General features: G+C 36.2%; 1 protein-coding gene across 1 annotated transcript; it reads right to left on the bottom strand.

Moving 5' to 3' along the window:
• Positions 1 to 752: 752 nt before the first annotated feature.
• On the bottom strand, positions 753 to 13,247 carry LOC111266001 (integrin linked kinase; the record flags this gene model as incomplete). Its single annotated transcript, XM_022843107.2, is given in 6 exon segments — positions 753 to 2,064; positions 2,805 to 3,027; positions 4,954 to 5,175; positions 5,643 to 5,947; positions 7,657 to 7,849; positions 13,082 to 13,247. Coding segments are annotated over 6 exon segments (1,267 nt in total), but the record flags the coding sequence as incomplete, so codon positions are not given.
• Positions 13,248 to 13,963: the final 716 nt, after the last annotated feature.

The raw sequence follows: 13,963 nt of genomic DNA, 5'->3' as shown, positions 1-13,963 counted from the left end.
TGCGGCATTCTGAATCACTCAGTAACGCCTCTTTAAAATGTTCGTTTCGTGTACCATCTGCCTCAGAGGACTTGTTGTACCTCAATCGTTAAATTGCAGCCACGATTTCGCCTACTTCGAATTTTTTTACGGATTATTCTTGCATGGTTTCCGCGAGATGCCTCCATTGAATAGGAAGGACGCGAAGAAATCTACAGATCACAAGCGACATTGATAGGTGCGGCGACGTGGTTCACGCGCACAAAAATACCGCATGCTCTTCGTGCTGAAATGGACAAAGCTGGAAGGAAACCATCTTTTTTCACGACTCACAAGAAAACCAGATTATAACCTCTGAGTATGCAGCCGAAATAATAGAGCTAAAGAAAAGCAAAAGAGAAAGAAGCCACACGTAGAGCACAGAAGCTGCCTCAGTCTAAGCTCCCTTTCAGCTAAACGAAAAACGAAGTCTGCCGTGAGTCTGAGTGAAGGTAACATTTAAATAAGTTTCAGTCTAGGGTAAAAAAAATTACGTTAAAATAAGTGTTAATTTAGTGGAGACTAGACTTAGAAGGTGCTAGAGAAAGCCCCAGAGTTGTCACAGTATCTTGACAAATTCTAGAAGTAAGGCCCAATGTACTTGAACAAGAGTTAAAAAACCTATTATAGAAAAAGTCTGACTAAAAATATGCAATGGTTAGTACCAGTTATTTTAATTTATCTTGCTTCTATTTAAAAGCTGAAAAACAATTTAACTGAAAATATGCAATAAAGAACTTTAAGTATTTTCATTTATTTTGTTTTTGTTTAGAAGTTGCTTGAAAAGCCACGCAACTCTGTGGTACTTAAAAAAGCTAAGTAATTTCACACAGAAACATCGAGTACAGTTTCAGACAAGCAATTTTACGGAAAGTTGTTTTTTGTTTAATATTTTAAACGTCTTTCTGGAACGCTTGTTTGAAAGATTTAGATGATTCAGAAAGTGGGTAGTAATAAGGAGCATCAACTGAATTACGTAGTTTCACGAGCATCGTTAAAAAAACGCATTTCTTTGGGGTTGCGCTTTTTCAGACGATTTAGACGGTTGTCATGCTTTTTTGAACACCGCAAAATTTCCTGATTTTTTCAGCACTTTGTGAAAAAGTAGGTGAGTTCGTAGATTCGGCTCCCTATTTGGTAATACGTTTCGTTAAAGCTATACAAGGCCGAATAAAACTTAGAAAAAACACCCACCTATTTTTCTATTTTTAATGACAGCAAATTAATTAGCAATGGTGATATGCACTCAGTTGCACAGAGATTATTTAATTACAACCAATGACATTAATAGCATATACTTAATTGGCAAATAAATTATAAATCACCACCTTTCAAAGTTCGCAATTGTTTCCGAACTTTGTAAAAGTATGCAGCCCTTGCAGCATCTTTATCTATTTTTCGTGAATTGCCAGCGGCGATTAACATTATAACCCATATTACTTTGAATTTTACCGGCTATAAACGACAGCTTCCTATGTGAGATTGCATATATATATATCAAATAAAATGAATGAACAATAAAGGATGCATTTACGGTTGTTTCAAACCAGCAAACAACATGAACGTACTTTTTTTTTTAATCTTTTCCTTACCCTTTTCACAAACTTTCCGATGTAAATGTTATGTTCATATCATTTACATCTGTTTATAATACGATTTCCTAAAGAAGGTTAGTTATAGATTTGTTTTATGATTGTGCATTAAACTTAGTTTTCCGTTTAATGTTAATAGTGTTGATGCAGGAGTTCAAAAAAACGTGTTTTTTCATGACAATGGCTCGCCAAACTTATAAAGGTAAAACAATCCTCTACACCATAATTACCAAACACATTTATGCTGGCCGGTCAGTATTGAAGCTTCTACGTTCTCGAACTTCCTTAGTATGTATCTACCTAGAGACCATTTTTTCGAGAATAGGAATAACCTGCTCGAACGTTGGTCTTCTACCAGGGTCTTCATTCATGCAGATTTTGATTAAGCGAGCCATGTGAGGAGATATTCCAGGGGGAATTGGTACTCTAAGATTTTCCATCGCAATCCTCATACCTGTAAGGGTATACACGTAAATATTAACCAACAGAATGCTTTTCAACCTGTTAAATCTGAATAGCAAAAATAACTAAATTGCAACCAATATATTTTTAAAAAGGAGTCCACACCGGAATTTACAGCCTTTTCATATTTTAAATAAAGATACTGGTACTTCCGTCGATTTTACACGCACGCTTCTTCATAACATGTCTCATAACCAAAATTTCATACTAAGGTTTACAGTGCTTTGAATCCTATTGCACCATTACGACTGAAATATTGTGAGCATAAACACACATCCTTATTTGTACTGCCAGTATTCTGGAGAATAATGTGCGTCTGCGGACAGAGCACATTGCAACTATCACTATAAATGAGATTTAACTCTAAGGCATTCATTGCAAAATGTCAACAATCTCGTAGAGACATCCTTTCCAGAATTTGACTTAGAGAAACTAGTATTGTGATCACTAGCGTCGTTCCAATTGTTTAATCTAGAAGTACGCTTTTTACTAGATGGCTTTGAATCACAAGAACGCTAAACGTGGTAGACTCACTTTGAGTTAAATATTATTTCGGTCATTTCCGAGCCCTCTTAACTTGTCTTATACTTCCAATTTAATTTTTTCTTGACTTGAGCTTTTATGGAGTAACGATGGCAAACATCCAAAAACAAAACACAACAAATTTCAAAACAATGTATTAAATACTTTTGAACTTGAAAAAAGATAGCTCATATTTTCTTCTGTACATACCCATGATCATAGGGGGTATATTAGCAAAAGGAACTTCACGTGTGGCCAGCTCCCACAGCAAAATAGCGAATGACCACATATCTGCTGCTTTCCAATTGATATCTTCTTGTCGTTTCTGTAGAGCCTCGGGTGCGTATCCTGATGGTTCGAAACACTTTTCTGGATGCTCAAACGAAAATCGCGTGTCTGCCATATTCACATAAGCAGTCATGAGCTCATCAACCTAAAATAAAAACAGCAAATGACTTACTATAGAATGCCCCGCAAATAATATGTTTCGCAAGTATTTATGGACATATCTATGTATTTTATTATGGTATTATATGAAGAGGTTATATTATTGTATAAGAGAACGCTAGTAAATCTCAGCCCGCATGCGTCGTTTTTGTAAGGCAACTTTTGGCCATGATTCATTAACTATGCAGCGAAACGTGTAGGGTCCAACGTTGAGACAATTTTAAACCTTTAGCACACTGTAGGAAAAAGCCTGAGACTGATTGTTCGCTATCTACATATTTACAGTTTAAATAGCACTATAAAATAAAAATACTACGATGGCGTTTGTTTACATTACTGAAAGTAGGTAGCTGCAAAATATTGTACAGATAAGTGACTCTCGTAGAGAATGTTTGTATATTAATCAAAAATGTGTTCTATATTACCTTTAATTTAATAAAGCGTGAACTGTATTGTGACACCCATAGGGAAACTACAGCTAAATGTAGCGAAGTTCTATTTTGATCAACAAAATATGGAAATAATGTGAACAAGAGAAAATTTAAACGACAGATATACCTTTTTGTGAATTATACGATTGATACTCTTCCAATTTATGCAAATGTTTATTGAAAAGTACGCAAATTGACGGGTAAAAGCAAGCCTTTTCTCGATAGGTTTTGACTTTTCTACGAGATGAAAGCTCGTCTTGCAAAAAAAGGTTTCTTGTGGCAAAGATGCTTATACATTTCTTGCTTAGTTTAGATGCATTTTTTGGTTCCAAGTCCTACACACCTAGTGCATATATTTTCATCAATTTAAATAATCGCGCCTTTTGGTGTATGAACAAAAAAACTGCACGTGCATTTTGATAATTTATACTGCAAATACTATATATTTTGAATTTATAGGCGTTCGTCAGTGATCTCTGCATTTGTCGCATACCTATTACATCTATTTTCTGCAATCAGCCTATTTATCTCCGTAGAAGTATATACACGCTAACTAGCCTGTTCCGCTAAATAGCTTATGTCTATCGTGCTATTAGTTTATTACGACGTGAGTCGGATTACTCATATCAGTAAGCATTAATACTATAATTCGTCTGACGTTGGTAGTCTTTGCAATATTTCTGATCTCCCTGTTGCAAATAGATCTGATCTTGCCGCGCTAAATAAATCATTCAAATACGGATTGCCTGATAATACGTGCCCTAATGTCAGTCCTCTCAGAGTACTCTTAACTGGATTTAAAGGCATCACCTTGGTTAAGCGTGTATTAAACAATGCGCATTTAATGCGACTTTGTTCCTAAATAGAAGATGCTTTAGCCAGTATCTCTAGAAAATTTTGTCCTGATATAGTTTAGAAATTAATGAAAACAACTGCTAATATATCTTAAATGTTTTTAAAGGTGTGTAAAATTTTGATTTATGTGATGCTAATATTTTACTTGGTAATGCAACATGGAAGCCAGTTGCGATCGTCGTACAATCTCACAACGTAAGTCAGGCAATCTCCCCTCCTTTCTTTTAAAGACCGACGCATTGAAGGAAGGTTTGTGACGTACACTAATTCGATTGCTCTTTTGAATCTTTCCATTATACCCACCGAAAGGCTCATTATCATAGTAATACAATAGATTTTATAATACCAAGGTCGCGTGAAGCATGCGTCCTTTGTTTGGCAGAAAGAGTCACTGTAGCATCTGCGCTTTAATTCCGGCAATTTTCTACCGGAAGATGTCTCTTCTACCTTTGGCTCCAGTAAACTAAAAATGCGACTAACATACGACTCCTATACCCATACAATGCATGGTATTTAAGAGCCGTCTTCATATGCAAAACTTTCTAGACGAAACCTGAAAACAAATACGCAAGTTTGCGCTAATAATCTCGATTTAGCCAAGAATTATATGTTATACTATTATGTACCATGACATGTCTTGTGCATAGGTTGTACCCAGGAAGCATGGGGTCAATAGAATGTAAAAACGCCATTCCTCGAGCGATGTCCAATGCGAACCGTAAAACTTGAGACGAGTCTACAACAATATTACTTCGCTGTTTACCATGCAATACATCATGTAGGGAGCCCACAGGAAGGTACTGCTGCACCACGATAAGATGCGGAGGCTGAGATACGCAACCGATCACCTAGATAAAATATACAACATAAAAGTATACAACTTTATTCACGTGTCTAGAACGAATAAGGGCTGCTGCAATTATTGTTTCTTACTGCAATTATTGTTACTTTCTCCTAACCATGGGCATGTTTTGGTAATAGTTGAATTATCTCTCACTAGTTGTTAGTAAACTTTGCCAGCTCTTTGCCAATCTTCTATATTGACACGGTCGCTTTATTGCCAGTCTTTTTATTGCTACGTAAATATGGATCATGAGTTTACAATTAACGAAGCTGTAACTTTGATGTAATACTATAAGGATAGTTCCGAAAAGCTTCCCGAAAAGGAAAGTACTTTTATCATGGCTTACAACAAGAAGCTCCACACAAATTACTCAAACGAATTAAAGAGGTTGCTGGCACTATAGTTGCTACTGGTGCTCAAAAAATCGAAGAAAGAAACGGAGCGCACCGCACGTAAAATTAAATGACATACCGGGAGAATATTCGGATGCGAGAAGATTCTCAGTTTTGGGTACTGGTCGTTGAAATCTCTTTGTATACGTGGGGTTACATCACCTATCTTGAGTATCTTGCAGATGACATCGTTGCCCTGAAATGTTCCTTTCCACGTTTCACCAGTGTGGCTACTACCAATTTTTTCCAGGAACTTCAGTTGTTCAAGTTCAATGTGGCGATGTCTGGAAAGAGTAGCATCTCGGGCACGAGTCTTTGTACCTGACCACGAGAAGTCCTTGTATGCGATTGGTGCAAGATCTTGACCCTTCTCTACTGCTAAATCTATATATAAACGTCACGAAACCATACAAACAAAAAATATACCTATAATGTCCGAAATCCTTCATACTCGATACAACTACTGTTGTGACTTATCAAAGATATCCAAGTGACCCTTAAGGATAAGCTAAGGGTAAACTATGTAATCATATAATACGAACTATTAATGAATAAAGCATGTGAGACCTCAGACCAGCCTTTGATTTTAAAGATAATCATTAATTTTTAAATTAAAATAGTTACCCGAGCACGTAGGACAGTTCTTTTAATATCTCTATTAAACGTTGCGAAGACTGCACCAAATCAACTAACTAATAATGCTTATACTTTTTCTCTTTTGGATTTTTGTAAGTATACGTAAAATAGGGGTACTTAAGCTCCACGAAGGTGTGTGAGTATAGGTCTACCTAATTATTTTTAGTAAATTTATATTTAAAAATGACCTAATGTTTGCACCCGCTTGGTTGGCGTTATGATAGAGTCAATGGTATCGTAGCAGTACAGAGGTTTTTTGCTGAAACCAAAATAGCGTAAGGAAATGATATAAAATAACTTCAAATAAGTAAGGGACAAAATTCGATTAAAAAAAAACAGAAAATAGCTCACCTCTAATTGTTATGAGAGAAAAATAATGTCGTTCTAAGTAAAATATTATAGGTAAGATGGTATCAAACCTAGACTTGCTTTTACCATTATGGCGATCAGATCACTATAGATTTTTAAGCTCTGCCTTAGGCTATAAATAGTGAGATAAACCTCTTTTTGGATCAGCTATTTTTTGGGAATAATTTTACTGAAGATAGACATAGTGAAATTACTGCCAATGGTTTTAAACATCAAAAGTTGTGCTTGAAGGAAAGTCTTAAATAGATAAAGGCCTATAATCCATATTACTTTGACTTACTAAAATAGAGAAGCACAACCTAAAAACAAAACCAATAATTCTTTTTTGCTAGAAAGTGGTTGTCTTCATTAAGCTATAATCTCATGCAATGTTTCTAAGAAGCTTGTTAAACTGATGGTCGTAATACGCCACCCTTTTCAAATCGGCCAAATAAGTTTAATGAATTGGCTCTACTGACAGAATTTGCTAAGATTGTCTGAACTTAGGCATAAAAATATGATTATCTATTCAGAAACCGACAAAAATTTCACTGATATACTTTCAAAAGACAGTTATTGAGGATACGTGGGATGCGTTGGAAGCCTGACATTCCGAGTTCTCCAACGCTGTTATTGTCTATATACTGGTATCTGTGAACCATAGGCGACATACACTAACATCGTGATTATATTAACTGGTACCTACTATCCGGATCATCTTCTCTTAAATTAATGCACCTGAATGATAAAAATTTATATGTCGATCAACAGTATAATAAAAAGAAGCTTATCTTTCATCATTGCTAACTAGAAGGGCTGTAACGCTGGGGAATTAATGGTATTGATCAAATAACTCAGGAATTTGTGTTTAAGAATGAAATATCGAAAATTATCGAACGAAAGATACGATATCATTTTTGTTATACACAACAGCGTCTACCGAAGGTACTACATAAGTGACGCATGCTTATGTAGTACCTTCGGTAGCGGAACAAAAAAGCGCGGGAAGATGGTAGTGATTTTCAGAATCAGGGGGAGCCTTCTTATGGTATAGTTACGAATCGTTCGACCTGAGGTAAAGAAAACCGATAATGTAGCGTTTTTCTTACCGTGAAGCTTCTCAGGAAGAAGTCCTTTGCACTTGTCAAGTGGCGTCTCACCATATTTGTTTGCTATGGCGGCATGCGCTCCTGCGGTAATCAGGTCCTCTGCGATCTGTCCATATCCCCAAAAACAGGCGTAGTGGAGAGGTGTGTTACCATGCTCATTCATTACGTTCACCTCCGCTTTGTTCGTGAGCAGCTGTGTAGCAAAATAAACCAGTACATGCCAATTAATAAGTAATGGTAATGTAAAAATTGTCCAAATTACATCTTTTAACCCAGCTACCTAATGAGAAAAGTAACAAATGTGAACAGATGTTAATAGCAAACATGTGCACTCAGTGGCTAGAACGTAAATCAGTATTTCAGAAGTATCCTAATAATATGAAAACCCAAAAATATTTTGATGAAGAACAATAAGAGGCAGGTGGTAAGTGTGGCGAACGGCCAAATAGTTAAATATAAATTCGTTCTGTATCACGTATGGTTACACAGTATTATATATAGCTATAAGTAAGGCTGTTTTTTGCCAAGAACATTGTACAACAGTATATCATTTTCTTAACTCGAAATATTGTAGAAACATGAATAAATGTAAAGTTTTTTGCCGTCGCATTACAATTACATAGCCTCTAAGCACAACTTAACCAACCTTATATTGAAAAGTATTTCTCTAAATACTCCGGAAGTTCGACAATAGTCTAAATTGGTTAAAGGCGACGGGTCGTCCAACGTCATCTAATCATCTTCAATCGAGCAAATTCAAAAATGCATTTTATTTTGCTACACGGTCCGATCGCCCTGGTCCTTCATCGAGTGTAAATAAATTCTCATTATCGTTCGAACTTGTCCGCACACCGACTGATGTCAGGTTTATTAACAATTACTGGAAGAGTCAAATTTCATCAGATAAATCAGAAGTTTTCCACGCAAAGCGGAGACAGTAGCATTAAGAAATATCACGCTCACACTTCGGGGGCCAACTATCGTCAGACTGTAAGGACGCTCAAACACCCAGCTGCCCAATACGAAAATTTAAACCATTTTTTAATGCCGATGGTTTGTTTAAGAAACACTAAGTGATTTATGGTGATAAATTTCTTATATTATTGCCTGGCGAAAACAAAATACACATAGTTGTTTATCCATTGGATAAATTCGATAGCCTATATACATTGAAGCAATATCCTCAACACTATAGGCCAACTAAGGCAGCACTCTTCTGTACTAACTACACGCAAAGGCGAGTGATTAAAGAGTGTAAAGTTTGTAGAAAAATTAACAGCGAAACGTTCTAGATACAGCATAACGCCATCGTTTGCATGCTGTACTGGCTACTTCTATAATTTGATATATATTAGAAATTAGACAGAGTAAATGGCTAAGAGTTAAATTTTGCTTTTCGTGTGCACCGTCATCAAATCTCGTTATCCGCTAGCAATAATAAAACCACCCTAGACCCGGAGATGTTACCTCGATTAATCGGTTAACATCTGCTTAATTCACTATGCCTCGCGTTACCCAAATCCTGAATAGAAGGCAAAGATCATAGTTTGTAGGTATTTAATCATCTTAATAATCATATCATGATAAGGCATTTCTTCCTTCTACAGACAGGTTCCGTTAATTTAAAAATCGCTCAGCCTATCCACGGGTGGTGTGGCAAACAGGTCACCATCGGCTATAGAATATTATGCATTCATTACGTATCGTTACACAACATGCATTAGGAAATGATTGCACAACAAAGGGTAACTTGATTGACCTGAGATATTGTGGAGTTTCTGGTTCGTTTTTGTCTAATGTATAAAAGAGGCTTTTCCTCCCAAATGTTTGTGATTGAATCGCAGCGGAAAGCGCGCATCCTACTTGGGAGCACCTCGCGCAGGTGCCTTTCAGTATTCGATTGGAAACGCCATGTTTTCAATTCATTGAGGGATAATTGGTAACATTTTGCACAACAACACATTTTAGTCAGCAAAAAATTATGTTGGACGGCCTTTGTGACTTCTTTATTTTCATTATTAGTATTGACCAAAATAGTGTCTTTCATCTAGACCCTTGCTATTTCTCAAGCCCCCGCTTGCCTCTGCTTTAAAATTTGAATAATCAAACATTTGGTAACATTATTATTAGATTAATCATATATATTCTTATAGTTCATAAAACAAGGTTTCATATGACGTCACCACCTGGCTACTTCTTAGCTTTTTACGCTCCTGAAGACAGATTATACAACAAAAATAATTTGAAGTGCGACATCCGAGCCCATCAAAATGAAATGAAGAGTGCAAGCAATGTGGAGATCAGGTCACGTAATATCTTCTCGTCAAGAGATTAGAAAAAAAGCCAGTAATAGCGAGAAATCCTGAAGATGTCTGAAGCAAGTGTATATGGCCGGATTTCACGAAACATCTATAACTGTCAACCATAGCAATTTTTCGAAAATACAAGATTCTAGCTTTCCAAATTTAACTTACTTGCAAGCAGTCAATACTGTATTACTCTGGTGCGTCAATGTCGGCGTTCACCTATTTGTTTTAGGAAGTACAAGTCAAAAGCAGTGGGACGTACTGTTGTCAGTGTCGCGTTGCTATCTATCTGAGAAGCCGCTAGTTTTTAAAAACTATTACACTCAACAGGCCTCTAAAGAATATAGCCTCGATGCAGTCTAAGCTACCCTTCAGCAGTGCCTTGATCTAGCCAAACGTTTTATTCCTCAGATTTTGAAATTCGGTTTAAATCACTGCAAAAAGACAAACGACCCATAGTCAAGGATGATGTCAATGCTATCTTCCATAAACCACAACCGCAGCCTTCAACTCAGCTTCAGGTCTGATGGCAATGTCGAAGCGAACTTCTTTACCCGAGATGGCACCGAGTTCGTGACTCCAATGGTAACTATGAAGGATAAATTGGAACCAATTTATCCTGGTGGAGACTATGCAGGGCCCAATTATGCCTTAATATTGGGTTGCCGTCCACTTCCGGCTTTAACCGCACTATATAAAGGAAAACTTCTTTTTATCTATAGATTACCTATGGTTCTCAAAATGTTTGAAGAGTAGCGGAAATCTCTAACAGATTAATTTATAAGGGCTTGAAAAGTCATTAAAATGTCACAAAAAACATTTCTTATAATTCCAAATTTCCAATTTAACAATTTAAAAATTTGTTTTAAAGGGGAATATGTCTATTCAAACAACCAGTGTATAGTACATCTGTCCAAAACTTAGACCTGCTGGATCTGTCGTGCTTAGCGTGTTTTACTAAAATTCAACCTTGGCCTACCGACAAGTCAAGATACTCGTCTTCGATGAACGGCCTAGTGCTTCACAATTCACCCAAAGCTGATAGTACTGGATGAAAGCACGTTCAAAGAAAGCACCTTCAAAAAAAAATATAAATACACTTGCAGCCATGGCGAAAAGCAGTGTGTCGTTTTAAGAATTCGGGCGAATATCAGCCATTACTTAGTCCCTTTGGGCTGGACAAACCCCTACCGAAATTATATACTTTTTCCCAAACCGACAGTAAATCAACTTGCGGCTGCCGAAAAACGAGCAAATTCCAGCACAGGTAAATGAAAAACTTATTATAGAAGTGCATTTCTGGCGATTTTTATGTTTCGATTAGCTTGTTGATGTACAGTTTTCGCGCCAGTGAAACTATAGGCTGCCTTTGGTCCTTCTCTGATGAAAACATTCCTATTGTCAATACAAATAAACGGTCGAGAGGAGAATAAAAGAAAATTTAAGTGTGGTCTCCAGCAAAGTCGACATCATGATACTTCCAAAAAGGCGGACGTATCACCAAAGAACGTAATCTGACTGCTCCACGAAGTGTTGCGCAATTGTGTATAGCTAGAAAAGTCTGAAAGAAGGCTAGCATTGATCCATATTAGCCCGTTACTGTACGGTGGGCTGCTTGAAAATATGAGCATATTCTCGAATTAGCACATATTACTGCCGTATATTGCGAGCTGAAACGTTATAGAACAACTCTAGATATAGTTGTATCGTTGTTCTCATTCGTGCTAGCAGGAAAGCGTTCACACGTTTGCAAAAGAATCATTTGAAAGTTGTGAAAGACTGAGGTCTTGAGTTGAAGCAATATTTGTGGTGGACGGTGTTTACACCGGATAAACAGTCAGGAGTAACACTTTATCATTTGCATTTTATACATTTCCTAACTTTGAGTTGTGATAAAGGATACTGATTCATGGAGTATACACAACATCAAGACCATATTGCAAGCGGAAATACCTGCTATTATGTTTTGAATATTATGTCACTCAGGAACTTATTTATAAAGTCAAAACACACTATCTTCGTTTTTTCATAAATCAAGCACTCCATACGCTAAGCATTTGTAACTAAACTCTGTCATTCCTCAAGATTGATTTCGCCTTTTAAAATATCCTATAAATAAAAAATGATATAACAGTGTATCTCACTAGGTCGATTTTTAGTAATAGCATAAATGTCATTAGCAAAATTCCAGTGAAAAGAACCTAAGGTCTCCTATACAGTCAGCACAAGCTCGTATCAACTCGTTAAAAATGTGTATTTGTATTTTTTTCAAAAGACGCAAAACTAGCATACGGAGCTACAAATGGGAAGAAACTATTAAGTGCTATTTATTACAGATATGAGAGCAGAACTTCGATTCTTATAAGTTGATCTTAGTAAATGAAATGAAATTGACTGTATAAACGCAATAAACGTATGTGATCTTGTTACTATGCTGCATGTTCTAGTCTATGTCTTAAAATATGTGGCATGATCACAAGCTCACAAAATAGTAAAATTGACTATTTGCCTCCCGCTAGCAAAACAATCGATTGAGATCACATCGTAAGCCAGAATGACTAGACCCTGAACTTGTATCTAGCTTTCTCTAACCCTAATATTCATATCAAATGGAAAAAATTAAGTCTCAGCCATTATCAGGGCCTACTCAATTTCGCTAATCTTGTATTGTTGTTCTACGAGAATTAGTTCATAAACTTCATAAACGAGGATTATTTTATGACATATTTATTGTGATGATGGCCATTGATGGCCAAATGATTGGCCAAAATGATTCCATTGTCGGTACTATATATAACCTATTGTCTAAATCATTGATCCATATCGTACGTGGTGGTCGTACTAGACAGTGCCCGTGGATATGGCAAAAGTTAACCAGCATCAGAGATGATATTCGTTTTTAGAACAATGACAAGATCGCGCTTTTTAATGCATAAAAATTTTATAATTATTGGCATTTAAAAAATCACATTGCTAACGTCATTTTTAAGGCCAATTAGTACACTATATATTTCTCAAGCTTTTACTAAAATTCGCCTCAAATAAAAATTTAAAATAGAGGCATTTTTAAGATCTAAAAACAGGCGATTCAGCTTGAAAAACCTTAGCAATATACATACCATAATAACTACATCGCGATGACCGTGGGCTGATGCGAGATGAAGCGCGGTATCATCTCCAAGGTTGAAAGCGTTAACACGACATCCACGATTAATCAATAGATCCACGATCCCAACGTGACCTTCTTTAGCGGCCCAGTGCAAAGCAGTGAAACCATGATCATCCCTAAAATACAATAATATAAGCTTATGTAACTAACATTATTTTTATGTCCTTTACATCTTTTTTATATGAATTAGAATTCTCTTATGCGGAAAAGCAGCATGGCATCGCAGAAATTTGTTGAGTTCGTTATGTAAATCCAAGCTGTTTTGTAAATCTTAGCGGAACAATTACCGAAAAGTCTACCCAAACTTTATATCTCTTATATCTCTCTTATCTACCACGACTACAGAGTTACGACCATTCTATATAGAATATAAGAGTGTAATTTTATCAAAGTCATCATCTCTGACTTTATAGTTTACGTATAGGTTTCATGTTGATGCACACTATCTTTAAACAACTAATACATATATGTTAGCTTTGTCAAAAAGTGCTGGCGGATCCTTCAAATATTTCTTTCTCATTTATATTTCTATTAATTGTTTAGTTCTATGTATTATTCGAAAGAGTTCTTTCCTTTTTAACTTGAACTTAGGCTATAAAGAAGAATACTTTAGATTAAATAATACACATTTTCGGTCTAACTTTATTTTGCTTCTTGTTATATAAACAATGTGTCGCGTATCAAAAAAACTATCACTCCGAAATACTTACGGAAACGCTGCAAGTAATTTACTAAATTCAAAGACAAAATCTTGAACTAGTCCCTTCTGGCTGACCAGCTGATATAGACGGGAAACTTAGCTGCCACTAAACCACCGTCGTAAAATGGGGGT

Source organism: Varroa jacobsoni, unplaced genomic scaffold, assembly GCF_002532875.2.
Source record: "Varroa jacobsoni isolate VJ856 unplaced genomic scaffold, vjacob_1.0 scaffold_1039, whole genome shotgun sequence".
NCBI lineage: Eukaryota > Metazoa > Arthropoda > Arachnida > Mesostigmata > Varroidae > Varroa > Varroa jacobsoni.
The sequence above is the reverse complement of the archived record's forward strand: the minus strand, read 5'-3'. Positions and strand labels throughout refer to the sequence as shown.